This window comes from Thunnus maccoyii, chromosome 14, assembly GCF_910596095.1.
Source record: "Thunnus maccoyii chromosome 14, fThuMac1.1, whole genome shotgun sequence".
NCBI classification, from domain to species: Eukaryota; Metazoa; Chordata; class Actinopteri; order Scombriformes; family Scombridae; genus Thunnus; species Thunnus maccoyii.
This window is the reverse complement of record NC_056546.1, coordinates 26,670,818-26,687,400: the sequence shown is the minus strand read 5'-3', so window position 1 is coordinate 26,687,400 and position 16,583 is coordinate 26,670,818. Positions and strand designations below refer to the sequence as shown.

The following is a 16,583-nucleotide window of genomic DNA, read 5'->3' as shown; positions in this document are numbered from 1 at the left end:
TGGATAATTGGATGAACAGGGTTACAAGTCTATTGGATAATGAATCAAAGGGTGGGAGTTGCCATAGTCGGTGTCCAAGTGCCACAACCCTAACACCATGTCAGAAAGAAAAGATAAAAGCACAAAAAGTACAAGTACAAACATCTGTCAAGTGTGACAAATTAGAGGAAACATGACAAATTCAATTCTTCATTTATGCCAAAGGGCTCCACTGTGTTCAGAGTGTGAATCCAACAGGGCTCTCTGTGGAGCAGTGAGTTGATGATGTCTCCCTCTCTAGGAGAGGGTGAAATTTTTTTATGTTCCCCAGAACTTTAATGATGCTGCAGAGCCGTGGTTAGCCTGTGTATAATGTCGAGCAATAGCATAATCTATGTTTTGTGCAGGGATTGCAGTTCTTTGTTCAGATGTGCAAATCTTTGAAGCTCTTTTTCTTTGTCCGACATAAACCAGACCACAGTGACATTTCAGCATATCGACAACATGTGTGCTGTTGCAGTTAATGAAGGATTTAATGGAGTATTTTTTTTACCAGTATGTGGATGTGTAAAGTACTTTGTGTCCAACAAGTTAGAACACTGTGCACAGTGGCCACAGCAGAAAAAAACTGTAGGTGAATTTGACAAGCCAAGAGACAGTGTTAGGTGGTTTTCTAGTGCCAGAATGACACTAGAAAACCAACAGCTCTAAGTGCTGCAAGTGAGACTTGGTTTGCACCCAACCCATCCTCCCAGCAGCAGGAACTGCAGGTGTGAGAAATAGCAAGCCGGCATACAAAATGAAAAGAAGAGCGACAAAAGACCAACTAACAATTCTAAGCTGTTGGTTGATCAGCAACATAAAGAGAAAAATCTCTTCCCAACAGGAAGTATGCTACTGCTGTGGTTCTTATTTCTAAGTTGTATCTTATATTTCATCAGATCCAAGAAGGTGAATGTAGCAGCGGGGCAGGCAGGGTGACCAGAGAGGGGAAGGAGGCACAGGTGACCAGGTAATGAGGTCAAAAAGTTAAAATGCTGTGGCTGTTTTTTTCTAGTTTGTGGTTTCCTCACAGTGAGAGACGGGGTGAGGGCAGCGGTCCGGCAGGCAGGGGTGTTTCAGATGAGCAGGTGAGAACATAAACGCTCTGGCAAGGACACAGTTATGAAAACACAAATCCAAACAGTCAGGAAAGTTACCTAAATGTGATTTTTTTTATTCATTTATTTATCAGTCAAATGTGGTTTAAAATTAGAAATGCATTTGCAGTTATTTTATAGATAGTTATTTTGTATGTAACGCAAGGTTTCTTGTCATGTCTGTAGCAGGGGACTGAAATCATTTGAGGTCACATTTTGAAGGAAAAGTGGCATCTCTTGCTAGATCCCCCAATGTCACTCTCACTCACTGTATGAGATGTCACTCTAATATTAATCTTTGATGGTTAAGGGAAAGTTCCATCATGCTGACCTGTCACTGAGTCTGTCTTTGGAGAGGGACTGACCTATAATTGGAAGCCTGTTCATTCCAGTCTACCATCCTGTATGTTAATTTGAATCATAATGAAATGTATTGTGTTGTAATGTAGCCTAATGAATGTTGTGCTTACTAGGCTTGTGTAGTTGCCATGTCAATACAGTTGATCAAATCTTTAAGGCTTTGAGATTGTTTTTTACATGGATACAAAACAGTGCAAAGTAACTGAGTGTTTGACAGCTGCCAGGGTCTTGACAGCCAACAATGCTGCAGTAACGATCACAGAATAATAGGGATTAAGTACAGTTAAACTGTGGTATACCTACCAAATATCTGAAGATATGTTCAGGAAGTGATAAATATCCATTTTGCTTATACTGGAACAACAAACTGATACGTTACAAATTTGGTGCTTTTATACAAAGTGAGTGATTTTATGCTATTCAACTGCACTAGTTTGGATATGTAGAGCATGTTGTTTTGATATGTCTCTTCCCCTTAAAATTAATGTGGAACAGCCATTTAACAGCCTATTTGCAAAAAAATGTCCTAGGGGGGCATGTCTCCTGCCCCCCTTACATGGGTAGAGATGTTCAACCCAAAGTTAAGCCCTTGGCTGCAGTCCATTGAGGCGTACTAGATGCAGGCCCCCGGTGTATGCTGACTCTCTGACATGGTGCATCTAGATGGAACAGAGCCATCATTATTGTTAATAAGCTAAGCTGTTTGTTTCCTGCTCTGACGAGTTCAAATGTCTGCGGTGAATAAGTCAGATGTTAAAGGTGCAGTGTGTAGGATTTAGTGGCATATAGCGGCAAAGTTGCAGATTGCAACAAACTGAATGCCCCTCCCCTTCCAAACATGTAGGAGAACCTACTATGGCTGTGAAACTCACGAAAAACCTGAAAGGCCCTCTATAGAGTCAATGTTTGGTTTGTCCGTTCTGGGCTACTGTAGAAACATCGCGGTGCAACATGGCGGACTCTGTGGAAGACGACCTGCTCTCTATGTAGATATAAAGGGCTCATTCTAAGGTAATGAAAACACAACGATTCTTATTTTCAGGTTAATATACACTAATTAAAACAGACTTATGAATATTTTATTCCATTTATGCCAAGTCTGTTCCACTAGATGCCACTAAATTCTACACACTGCACCTTTAACTTTCCGAATCACAGAAAATGACATGACACTGGACTGCTCAAATTAATGGCACCCGAGACAAAAACATCATCATTTTTACATTTATATTCCAGTCTGTGAATAACTAGTAATCAGTGATTTTGTGTAGGTAAAACAAGTCTAACCTCTGTTTATCTACCTCTTGATTTGTAAAACAGAGCTTATGTTCTTTTTTTAATCTTCACAAGTTAAATTTAGTAAATTTTAGTCTTAAACTGCTGTTTGTTCATTTAAGTGCTTGTTCCCCTTATGGTTTACCCATGGTAAATCATAAATCATCAGTAAATATTATGGTGATTTTTAAAGTTGAAGGAATAGTTTAACATTCTGGGAAACACTCTTGTTCACTTTCTTTCTGAGAGTGACATGAAGGAGATGAATACCACTCATGTCTGTGCATTAAGTACACAGTACCTCAGAGATGGGGTCAGGACATGGTTAGCAAGAAGAAACAGTGAGTCTGGCTCTCTACAAAAGTCAAAAATATGCCACTGAGCTCACCAATTAACATGATCTCGTTTGTTTAATCTGAAGGCATAAAAATGTGGGTTTGTTTACCCAAAAAATGAGAAAGTACAATGCAGAAGTAAATATTAATTAAATTAGGCCCATAATAGAAAACAACAGCAAAACAAAGCTGAATGCAAAATACTGAAACTGAACTGCAACAGAACTGAGCACACTGACCTGAACAAACCTAACTGAATAACACATGAATTAAATATATATGATAGCTGGCTAAATCCTTATTACACATGATGGATGCCAAAACACAATAACTATAATAACTAATGAATATGTGCAAATGAACACTAGACATTACTTCAAAATATACAAACAAAAGTGTGTACTTGAACTAGGCTAAAAGACAGAAAATAATCAGATTTCCAGGAAAAGTTCAACTAGTCCTTTAGAATACTGTAAACTGCAGCCTAAATGGTGAATCTCTTGTTACCATTCTTATTTGAAGCTTACTGCCCAAGAAGACAGAGGAAAACTTTAGCAGCCAAAGTCAAATTTAAGCCTCTTGTCATCTCTGATGGGTAAATTGTCTTTTCTTCACCTAACACGAGAGCTAAATTAAAAATATGGTAATATTCAAGCTGATCCTTAGGTTGTTTAAAGTACAGCATCATTATGGAAAGACTGTGTTGTCCTGAGAGAGAAATCTGTTCCCATGGGGCTGAAAAAGAAACCCCCAGTACACAATGTACAGTCATACTGTATGAGACACACAGAGAGGAAGACCGTGAGGGAGGGGCAGAGAGGGGGAGGGGAGGTGTAGTAAGTGAAAGGGAAAAGGGAGTAAACTGTGTGTTTGAGAGCGAGCGAGCAGTGGAGGTCATTTATATAACCACAGTGATGAAACATCCATAATTTAGCCCTTTTAAAGTGTGAACAGGACTGAGCTCCTTTAGCCAGACAGCAGGGTACAACGAAAATCATTTACTGTGAGACGGCGAGAAAGACCACTCGACATCCTTTTAAACCACTTAATAAAACTCATTTTCCAAGAATTACTTTGACTGTGGCGTCCTCCATCCCAATATTTAAACTATTGATTTTTTCCCTCCATCCATCCTGTGATGTCTTCATGTCATTTATGAGCTTGGCTTTTATTTTGATTGTAAAATCACTTTGTAAATTGCTGTTAAAAAGTGCTCACAGAATAAAGGCTGTGATGATTATGATTAGCTCTTTAAGGGACTGACAAGAATGACAGGTGTGAGTCACATTGTAACATATTGAACTGGAAAAAGAGAAAAATAGGATTTCATGTGCATAAATTACCCTCCTATCACTCTAATCCCCCCCTCTTACCAAAAACTCATTCACCCATCGCCATGGAAATGAGCCGGAGGGAGAAAAGGGCCCATCATCATCATCATCATCACTGCCATGTCGGGCAATGTGCCCACCATCCCTTTATTATGGGATGGGGCCGCTTCTTGAGAGCACTCTCAACTTCACCATGGAAACAGACCAATAGTTCAGGCTGGGGGTGTCTTTTATAATCATCCCGAACACACACACACACACACACACAATTTCCAAGTGACAACGCAATGAATACAGCAGCCTCATTGAGCAGTGGGAGACTGTCACATTCAGGATTTGACTATCACCACAAGGGGTAAAATAACTGAGCTGATTCAACTCTGAACTGATTCTAATTGGTCACACTAATTCAAACATTTCACACAAATATATGTGAACGTGTTCTATGATTATTATCCATGGTTTCTACTGAGAGTTGTCCCAGTGGTCAAAATGCTTTTCCATCCTGTCCATGATAAAAATTCATTGGTTATTGGTCTTTGAAGTATTGATACAGCCATAAACCAAAAGATATGTTAATTCAGCCCACTTTTCCCCCCAACAAAACACAAGTCACAACTAGGGCATGAAATGAAGGTTGCCCGCTCCCCTGTGAGTGGCTCTGGGAACAGGAGAGTCCAGAAAAGGGAACACAGGCCCAGTTGGTGACTGCAGCCATTAACTGCTGGCAGGAAGAGTCATTATAGAGAGGGAAGTGTGGAAAATGGACACATAATGACCTGCTAATGCTACAGTATGTTTGTTTACAGGTGATAAAGGAAGTAAGAAACCACCTTCTGCTTTTTGCAGTGCTCCCGAATGTGCATTAATAAGAAATGGTGCACATAAAAATCTAGTCGTTATGGTCTGATGGTGTTTTGATGAAACCTCTGCCAAATATTATTTATGTTTTTTTCAGAAGGAGTCCATGCTATGGAAAAACAACCTGCATTTCCACAAGTTATGTAACCAAATGTCGATGTTGCCTGCAATCAAGCCACTGGACAGCAATGGTGGATCATTTGCACACAGTTTAAGTATGTTAATACAAAGTTGGATCAGACAGAAGCCTGGCAATAGTCCCTTCAGTCTGTTGTATGTTTTTTTTAACTTGATATTGATCTTCATGGTTTTGGAGGACCTTGCTTCATACATCTTCTCCCATATTTACACTGAAGTCTTTGTCATGCATGAAATGTGTAACATTGCTGGATTCATCTATCTAATAGTTTTTTGTCATACATTCATTCAGCTTTATTCAGACATGAGATGACAGTTACAGAATGGGACAAAATGCTTGCAAGATATTTGGAATCCGGCCCACGAGAAGGAGTTGTGTCACTTACTGATGGAGAAAAGCGGTGAGTTGGAAAGGAATCCCATGAGGGAACTTATTTTGCCATTAAAGTCTTAATTAATGACCCGATACTGAGTAGTTATTTCCCTTATCATTTTTTTCATGACATCATCATTTATTAGAAAGAGAATTCTGCTGTTCATGCACTTGGCATGGATGCAAATTGAAACCTGATAGAGGGACCCAGCTGGTCTGATTATTATTTTGGTTAAGTTGGAGTTTGGCCATTTATTTTGGTCCTTTTTTTGAATCAGTGAGGGGAAAAACTCATTTTTAGTGAAACATCTGACATCTAACAGAAATCTTAGAAGGTAGAACAGGACATGCAATGAATTGCTCTGTAACTTTCAGCGTTCAGTTCAGACTTGTGCCATGCTGAAGGTACGACCTGGTAAGATTTCTGTTGTGACTTTTACCTGAAAGTGACACACGCACTTAAACATGAGACTGACATGAAATATTCTGATCACATTTACATAGTGTGATGCATGTCTCAGAGGAGCTACACAATACACCTTTCTCTCGCTCTCTCTCTGGAGTAAAGAGGCTGGAGATGTTTGTCAAAAAATCAATATGTTTGATCATGCATTTAGGAACAATGTGATCTAACATTTAACGGATGAAAAACAACAACTGAGCGAAAAACTCTAATTAAATTGGAACTGCCTGCCTGCTCCATCCCTGTTAACAACAACAAAATGTATGTTTCTCACAAATTAAAACTACTAAAACAAGTGAGGTCTTAACATTTCTACTAGAAATACAGCTGGGACCAAAACAAGGACAGTCGTGCTGCCAGGTCTGACTGTGAACACTGCTGCTGGAGTAAGATTTGAGGAGACAACATGAAGATAGGATCCTGTTTATTCTGCACCTCTCTGGAAACCAGTGTCAATTCAGTGTATCAGGACTATTACAGCAGAGAGGGAAGGAGGTAGCAGTGAGAGACAGGCAGAAACAGAAAATGTATTGATCCATCAGTAAAAGTTTTTAAAATTGATTTGGTAGTCTCTGGAGAGACGAACGGAACATCTTTGTAACAGCATTTATGCTTATGGGACACCAAACCTACAGTATCCAACACAACCTGAAATAAATACATCAAATATGAAATTTTGTATTGCTGTAGTCAAAAGAAACCTACATGAAACTGGCTCACATTAGATATTTAATGAAAAGTTAATACTGGCCAGATTTTTGGGTGCAAGGACTAACAGAAATTTCATGTAGAAATGCTTATCTGGATCATCTCACCATGTTGTTTGTACTTTTATTCCAACACAGCCTGCTAAACTGAATTAAACTGAACAAAGAAACTGACAGAAGAACACACACATACACACAGACACAGCAGCAAAGGGAGAAAGTGTCTGTTTGACGGCTGCAGAGTGAGGTAACCAGAGACACAGAGGGATGGATGGAGGAATGAAGGGGGATGTGAGTGCTGAAGGCATACTGCCACGTATTTGACTTATTGATTATGTGTGAAATCTCATCCACTCGACATGGCTGCAAGGTGCGTAGCATTGGTTATTTATAGCGGGGCATCCACTCTCACTCTTCCATGCTGTGGTCGGGAATTTTTGATCAATGCTGTGTCCACCATCTCTTTCTTCTGTCGGTGCAGCTTACCCTCGGCTAGCATCTAACACAACACAGCCTTGCACTGGAACAACACCAGGTGATTGCATATTTATGCAATCACCTTTATGCAATTTATGGTGAAAACCCTCAACCCACCTCTTCCCTTTTTCTGCTTTGTTTTTTCACTAAGGATTCGGGTCAACGAGCACGGGGCAATATTCTGGTGGTTAGCGGGCCAAGGCACATGTCATGTACTCAAAATGTCACAGGTTTGAATACAGCTTGTGACCTTTGTTGAATGCCATATCCTTGGTGCTTTCTATCGTTCCAGCGACTCTGTTATGTTTTTCAATAAAGCTGAAATCCTATTAAAATGCATGCATGCAGTAGATAAATGAGACACGATCAGTTCTGCCTCTAAATGAATATATTTGTAATGTATTTTGGTTCATGTATGTGCAGCAGCGCAACGTGCAAAAGGGCTGGATGAAGGTGAATAGAGATCAGCAGGTGTGGTGATTATTAAATACTCTTTCAGCCAGTCACATCACTGCTCTCATAGCTCTGAAACACTTGTGCCAACCACAGTTAAGCATGAAGACAGCTCAACAAACAGAAAACTTTACTTCAGGAAATGTCTGGATGGTTCAGAGCATCACAGCATGCAGCAACACAAATTACCACAAATTTGCACCAAAACACAGACGGAGCAGTTTTTTCATCAGTTAGTCACAATACTATAATAATAGAAATAAAAATAAAGAAATTTGGTAAAGCCGTTTCTATGATTGCATCAGACCTGCGCTATTTCAGTCACAATTCTCATGTATCTCACCTCGTACATGGTCACATAGTTTAATAATTCATTTTACACAACAGCGCTTGCACGCAATGTATTTCAAGAATAGCTACTTCAGCTAAAATGAAAGTTGGAAAAGAGGCTATGATGAATCCTAAAAAAACGATGTCTCTCTCATGAACAGGCAGAATATCGAGTTATAACCAACCGGTCTGATGTGTGTAGAGGTGTGTGTGGTTATTCTGTACCAGCCTGGTGTCATTTTCAGGTGGTTTAATGAAGGTAAACACAGTGAACTGCCATATAATTGCACTAGATTGTACAGGTGTACCTAATAAAGTGGTCAGTGAGGGTATTTTAACTAAAAATTCTCCATTCAGTAGATATGTTTAAAATTGACATCAAAAAATGAAGTCTAATGTGGTCACAGTAGGAACACCGGTGAAGCAGTCTGCATTTATCTATAAATGAATATATAAAATGGTTTATTTTTTACAGTATCTGTTGTCCACAGCTGCTTTATACTGTATGAAAAGCTCCGTCAATTCATTACATACCTGCAGCATCTGAAGGCAGCAGGACTGATATGTTGATAAATCTGCAGCCTCTGAGAAGTGCTGTACCAGAGCACATTCACCACACAAGCCTCACCACACACACACCTCTGCACACATCAGACTGGTCGGTTAAACACCGTATTCTGCCTGATTATGTGGGATTACCAAGGCTCATCAATCCTATGCATCATTGCCTCATTGCCAACTTTATTTTTAGCAAAAGTGGTAACTCATGTTTTATTTCATCAATGCATCACAGTGTAAACGCTGCTGTCACATCAGGTATAACACATTGTGACCATTTATAACGTCAAATAAAGTGGAATTAAAACCTAAATAAGCAGCTTCACCAATATGTTTTTTCCTATCATCATTGTACTATAAAACCCACGCAAACAGCCTGTGGCTATAGGTTTGTTGTTCTGTGTGTTCATGTCGTGATGCTCCGCACACATACAGACAACAAGGTGCTGCTGCTCTGATATGAAACAAAATAGCAGGTGTGCTAGGAGACACCCACACTGTTCATGTGTGACAGACCTACCACTTTGCACTTATTGATGATTACAAGATGGCCCTCAGTCTTGTTTTCATTGTGAATAAAGGTCATAAATTCATATTTTTGGTAATTTTTGTTGACAAAATTAACACTGCTGAGTTGTGACTAAGAAGGAGGAGGGTGACCTTTGACACAAAAAAGCTCAACCAGGTTCAAAGGGTCAATTAAACACAAAATCATGTCTCTGACGGTCAGTCCATTTGCACCATCTCTAAGGCATATTCCGATACAATCCAGACAAGATTTATAACATTCTCATTTACACTTAGTCACATCCGTTGGTCAGATAAAAAATCTGATAGAAGCAAATCAGAGTCAGCCCCACTCCAGTTCAGAGGGTGGTTGTAATGCATCTGAATTTGATAACTGCCAAAAAATGCCAGAATAAGAACAACACTATAACAGTTTAGCTAGCAAACAACTATCTGTAAACTAACATCTTGTTAGAATCATAATAATAGACCTATTAGAGTTTAATTGTCCTCGCCAGCTCTCTCACTGCTTTGATTTATGACTAATCAGCTGAAGACAAATATCCCAACAAAGACCCAGTAAAATCCCATGAGATGTTTCATAACTAATTTGTTGCACTTGATTTTTCTACCAATTAGTATAGCTTCTACTAAAATGAGTGATACTGAGTGTAAAATATAATATCCTGCTAGGTTCCAGTAAAATGATTCATTTATATAATTCACAGATATTCCCCAATTCCCCCAGAACAAAATTCTTTCCCTTTTTGAAATACACCTCAAATCATACTTAGATATTCCATTACGTGACTGGACTGTTGGGTAGATTTAACTGTAGTCTGCTCACAGTAATGTCAGGCATGGCGGTCTGAAGCCACTAATGATGTATTCACTGCCAGATGATATAATAAGTCATCAAACGTAACAAAAGGTCTCTGTTCATGACTTAAATAAAGCCTGGCAGCATTCAACTTTTCCCCTGATAATGTCAGACGTTATTTAACCTGAAATAATTACAATATCAATTTTAAAATGTGATTACATCACCCGGCATAACTGCTTTCATTTACATATCTGACACATTAGGCAGACATTTAAATACAGTTTGACAAGTTATTATATTGTAAGTTGGTAGAGGGTTGCGCATGTCTTACCAAGGCCCAGCAGGTCCACGGCCGCCTCTGTGCCTTTCTTGGGACTGGCTCTGCACTCTGACTGCTGAGAAAAAGACAGACAAAGAGAAAGGTGAGAGGAAATTATTTAGTATAATGTCCAATTTACCTCAGCTCACATTGATGTGTTCTTAATTTCACATTATTATAGAGACGGGCAGTTATATACAATGATTTGACCTGCCAATTAAAGTTTTTATACAGCAAACCAATACTGACCTTTATTAAAAACTAGCCCACTAGCCATAATGATGAAGGTTCCTGCCTTGGCACAGTTACAGATGATAAATATAGATATTAATTTATCAGGTACCCTGTGGATTTTCTGATCAGCAGTGGCTCTATGGAGCAACGTTTTAATGACCAGGCCCTTGTTTTTATTTGTATCTCTTGTTCTATGAATGAAGGCATTAATGTCACACAACCCTGCTGACATTTCTGTATGATTCCACTAATCAACAATTGGTGGCGGTAACACATGAAAAACAAACAACAAAAGAGCAATGCACCAGCAAAAGTGTGGAAAGAAAATCCTTTGAAAACGTTCTATGAGGAAGGAGGAAAGCAAGGGAGAAAAAAAAAGCAGAAAGAAATAGATAGAGAGAGAGAGAGAGAGAGAGGAAGAGATGAAATGACAAAGATGGGACAGGAATGAAGAAGGGAGGAAGGGGGATAGATAGATAGATATAAAGTGAGATTGGAGAGAAAAACGTAGTGAGGGAGAGAGAGTATAAAAGGCTAACACGTGGGCCACAAGAGATCTACAACGCTGGCAACAAACCCAATTTCCCCCCAACAAAAGATCGATGGACCACATTAGATTCAATGTCGTTCCAATCCAAGGCAATGAAAACAATTACAGTGTCCATGCCTAATCAAGAATGCATTGGCTGCGAATTGATGTGTGTTGGGACTGCAGCAAGGCTTTGGTCGTTTATGTACAGCAGCAAAAGGTTGGTCTGTGCTGTGCATTTCTATTGACCGACAGTGAAGTGCAGCTATACAGGAGTCTATAATAACAGGAATGATAGGGAAAGCACTAATAAAACCACGGTGTCTTTGCCTATATGATACAAAAACTGAACCTGTGACCTTGTTGCGGTTTTTGTGCTATTAAACTACAAGATTCAATCAATTTAACTGTTCAATAACCCCAGTGGTACTCTTTTCAAAGCAATGCATTGTGTTGCATGAGATTCTTCAGTGCTGGTTTAGAGATTTTTTGTACTTACTGAAACAAGAAAAAGTGCAAATTCGCAATAGCTGCGATCATGTATGCACATGCATCCACGAGTTCATGCATTCACACACACACAACCTCACCAACACTTTACCTGCACCACAAATTTCAGCCTCATAGATAGAAAGTTGCTACAGTGTTGCCACTCCCACTGCCAGTTGGCATGAACAGTTAATCAGCTGTCCTTCTGCTCACGACCAACCTTTCCACAAAATCTCTTGCAAGTCTGTGAATACATTTGGAAGTTATTTGCCTTTTTGCAATAAGCCACTCTCATTGCCACGCCCTCTTTTAGCCAATTGGCATGAACACAAACACACACCTTCACACACACACATGACTTTCATGCCAAATTTCAGCCTCCTAAGATGAAAACTGTGGTCTACAAAGTGTGGGGAACCAACAGACAGCAAGCTATCGAGCTGCTTGTCACAGCAAAAAAAGTTTTTGGGGAAAATAAAACTGTCATGAAAAGCTATAAATCTAAAAGTTGTCTTCTAAAAATCTTGCAGCTGATACAATACAAATGCAAAATACATATATGTTTGATCCTAAACCAAACTCATTGGTCAAGGCATCCGTTGCCTAAAGGTTAAGGCAGATAACATATAACTGCCATGTCCACAGCAAGATTTATACCCCTCCCTCCCTCCCTCCCTCTCCCTCTCTCTCCTGGATAGGAGGATAAAGCACTAGAATAAATGCAAAATGCTGCCTACAAATCCTGAAAACAAAACAAAACCGAAGAAGAAAAAGCTCTCGTATTTGTCAAACACTAATCTGAAAAATCCTCCACAGAAAAGCGCACACCTCCATTAAGAGTGTTGGCATGTAAAGTGCAACAAGAAAAAAAAAAAAATTGTTGTAGCATGTCCATTTGATTTCAGACATTTCAGACTCTCGCACACAAAATTCAGATTAAAAAGCCTTTCAATGCAACATCCCACACAGCTGCTGTGGGACAGAGAAGAAAGAAAGAAATATCACTGTGCATAAAACGCTTAAGTTCCCCGTTGTATGTTCAGAAGGATTTCAACAGACGTGCTGCCAAAATCCATCTCTAAACTCTGACAGACATGTTGGATTTGCCTGCTTCCAAACTGGTTATTGAGGAATGGACATCCCATGTAATTAGTTATCTGGGGTGACACTGAATGATGCAACTGACAGACAGCCAGCGACAGACTGTGATTGGCTGTCAGGGTCAGTTCTGTTTGAAGAGAGAGAGAAAAAGTGGAATTGGAGGGGAGGCTACAAATCAATAACCAACCCCCCCCATCCAACAGGTGAATAGAGTCCTCAGTTGATGGTGATGCATGCCAGTTTGAATGAAAAACCACTGAGCAAACCCCTCTGATGACTGCTGTCACATCAGATCACTATCATCAGAATACACGCCAGACAAACACATGTGCTGACATCTGTCACGCTGAATGTCTGAACGGGGGCAAAGTCTGCTGTAAGTTCAACCCTGATGTACACGACGGCTTCTGCTGAAGCCAAGACAAGTGACAGTGAATCCCATTTTTCTTCTTTTATCATACAATAATCACTATGACAAAGACTCAACACCTAATATTACAAAAACCATGAGTTCATCAGTTGTTGTTGTTTTTTTTTGAAAAATGTATTAATTCATGTGACAGTCAACTCGGAAACAAACACCAAGGGACTAGAATAATCAAGACGGGGAAGCAAGCTGCCAGAAATGGTAATACTGTATATAAATATTCATTAAGTACAAGAAACTGGACCTAAGATCCCCCGGGTACCTGTGGCATCCTAATTACATCAAAGCATGAGATAATGCTATTATAAAAAGTGCTTGATGAGCAGATAAGCAGCAGTTTGAAAGCAGACAGCAGCTTGTGTATCTGGAATTTTTACTTCAGCTTGCTGCTTATATTAAGAGGACAGCACAGGCTGACATCTTAAAAGCAAAAACAGCAGACTGAACATGCACACTATGGCATGACATTTAGTTTTTGTAGATCTCTACCACCTCCGGCACCTGCACAACAACAGGTCAAAATACATGAAAGAAGGCTGCTGTCAGGGCCGGTGAATAACAATAAAATAATGAGCACATAATGTGCTTTTCATAGTGAAATTTAAAAGGGCATGTTTCTCAGACAGGAATCATCCCCCAACTCAGTCTGAAACAACAGATGATCTTTAAGAGATATCTTCAATAAATATGACACAAAACAGTGAATGTAATCTCAAAAAAATCTGTCAAAATCTACAGGTAAAGAGCTTAAATTTTGAAACAGCTGGATAAAGAACTTCATTTACTTACACTTCCACAGGTCTGCACTTTGCTTTGTCAAATCTGAACTTCACAGTAAATACTGAGTTCAAGGGTTATCAGTCTTAGAGAAGTATCTCTAAAATCAAACCATTTCTGTCAGCTGCTGACCTGGAGGAAGCTGTTTATGCTTTCATTTCATCCCGTCTTTATTGTTGTATTGCTCTATATTTAACACACAGTAAAAAAAAAACAACATGCTGAAAGTCTGCAGTTGGGTCCAAAATGCAGCTGCTCGGCTTTAAGAGAAGAGAACACATTACCCCAATCATAATATGCCTTCATTAGCTTCCAGTTGCTTCAAAAATGCTGCTTACTGCTTAGCATTAAATGGATTGGCTCCAAGCTATATCTCTGACCTACTAAACTCATAGGCACAAGACAGCACAGGAAGGTCTGCAGAAAAGAACTCTTCCTAAATCAAGATTGGGTGAGAGTGCATCTGCTATAACTAAACTGTGGAATGACTACAGTTCACAACCTGCACCACTACTTCTCTATTTTCATCAGCTAAATGTACTCGTCTTTTAATGGACTTGTATAAATTTATATCTCTACACATTATGCTGTTTGATTTATTTATATAATATTTATTTAATTTGATCTGGTTTTATTTTTCACTGTATAAACTTATTACCGTGTCTCACGTTCTTTGCTTGAGCACTTGGCAATTATGTTAAGAAAAGTGCCGTACAAATAAAGTATTATTACATGTGCGCTACTTTAATGTGACGTTCATTATATTTTGAATTATACAAATAGCACTCATATAGCGGGGTGTCACAGTGGCCCAGGGGTCTGTGCAGTAACAAAGATCTTGCAGGTTCATTGCATCACACACTGCGCAGGATAGGTCTAATAAAATCTCGGTTGCAATCTGTGTCTGTATGTTTGATATCGGTTTTGATGCATATCAGACCATGTGATAAATGCCTTCTTAATCATGGGGCTACGGGGCAATTTTGAAAAAAAAAATCCAAGGGAGGACACATCATCAACTTGCATCATCCATCTGCAGTGCCTAACTGTAAACAATAAGCTTATCATAACTGATAAGCTATAGCCACATGACTTTTTAAAAACTTTTTAAAAAACATGCACGATGTTGTATCATGCAGTTCTGCATCATTTAATGCTGTATTCCTACTGGTTGGTTTGTAGCCGTGGGTAAATTATATTATTATTATTATGTGAAAAAAGTATAAATATTTAGTATAAAGTCTTTTGAGGCTGAAGACTACAAATTTGAAAATGAAACAAATCTGGGGGTACTCCAGGCTCCATTAGTCGCTACTAGCATAACACACCTGAATCTCCCACTGAACTGTCTGTGGTCAAATTGCATTGTGTGGAATGTAGGTGCAGGTAGCGTTGACAAAGAAGAAGAATGCATGGAATAAAAAATCTTATCTATATTTATCTTTTTCAAGATCAATGCAGCACTCTCCATAGGGAGTCCAATGACAATGTTACAGGAGCACAATGCTAAATCGAGCACTGCATCACCAGCTACCACTGCACCAAATGATGAAACCCGGTACCCACAAAACTCACACACAGACACGCACACATACACAAACACCTGCAGCTCCCGCTCTTTATGGAAGCTGGCAACCCATTGAGACTGTACTCAACATCCTTACGCAACACAGCATTCCACTGTCCTCCTTCACACGTACGAGGCAGATGAAACAGACGTCTTATTCTCCGAGGAGAGGCAGAGCGGGGCGATGGAACAAACAAAGTGCAAACAACACTAAAAGAGGGAGAGGAAAAACAAATAGTGTGGAGGGAGAGGAGCGGGAGATGAGGGCTGCAAATTGGTTAGCGGGGAGAGCGAGTGGGCGTCGGGGAGAGGAAAAATACAGAGGACGGATACAAGAGGGACAGGAAATAGAGGACGAATGAGAGCATGAGGAAGAATAAACATGAGGATGATTGAGGGAGACATAAGACAGACGGCTGCAGACAGTGCGGCTGACAAGTAAGTCTATACCAGCAGCAGAGGTGGCAGAAGCTGCAGCAGTGCTAGCCACACCTTCAATTCCAAGACAGTTTTATCTATCTTTCAAAGATTTTATTTAAAATACACAGGCTTTTATTTGAGACATGCTTATTATAGAGACCTTTGTTTCTAAATGTTCCTGGTTTTATAACTAAATTTCTTCATGTTTAGTGAGGAACCTCTCTGTGTTATGATCGTCTTCCGTTTTAATTTGCTGTTGTTAGTTTGCTGTTAATGCAAACTCAACACTTGCTCCATTTTTACCAGGTGTCTTGATAAATTCAGGACAACGTACGTGTCCACTGCACTAAATCCATCAGTACAACAGATACTAAACATATCCAGTTGTAGCTACTTTGCTGTTTTTTCCATCTATGTCAAGCAAGTCAATGAAACTAAAAATGACCAATAGGAAGAGTTCTCAATTGATTTAGCATTGCAATCTATAACGCTGTCGATGGATGGACAGTTTTTAAGAAAAGGATTGAAAATCGTTGTCAAAATCTGATACCTACATTACCCATAATGCAACTTGACTCATATTCGATTCTGATGTGTTATACTAGTAGCGG

The 16,583-nt window shown here is 39.4% G+C and overlaps 1 protein-coding gene across 6 annotated transcripts in view; it reads right to left on the bottom strand.

Moving 5' to 3' along the window:
* Positions 1-16,583, bottom strand: part of LOC121911388 (stromal membrane-associated protein 1-like) — a 112,580-nt gene that overhangs the window by 27,685 nt on the left and 68,312 nt on the right. For 5 of the 6 annotated variants that reach the window (XM_042432796.1, XM_042432797.1, XM_042432799.1 and 2 more), the window contains one exon: positions 10,441-10,504. In XM_042432796.1, coding sequence (XP_042288730.1) covers positions 10,441-10,504 — 64 coding nt within the window. The remainder of the gene's footprint in view (positions 1-10,440; positions 10,505-16,583) is intronic. The other variant, XM_042432798.1, reaches the window with a different exon arrangement.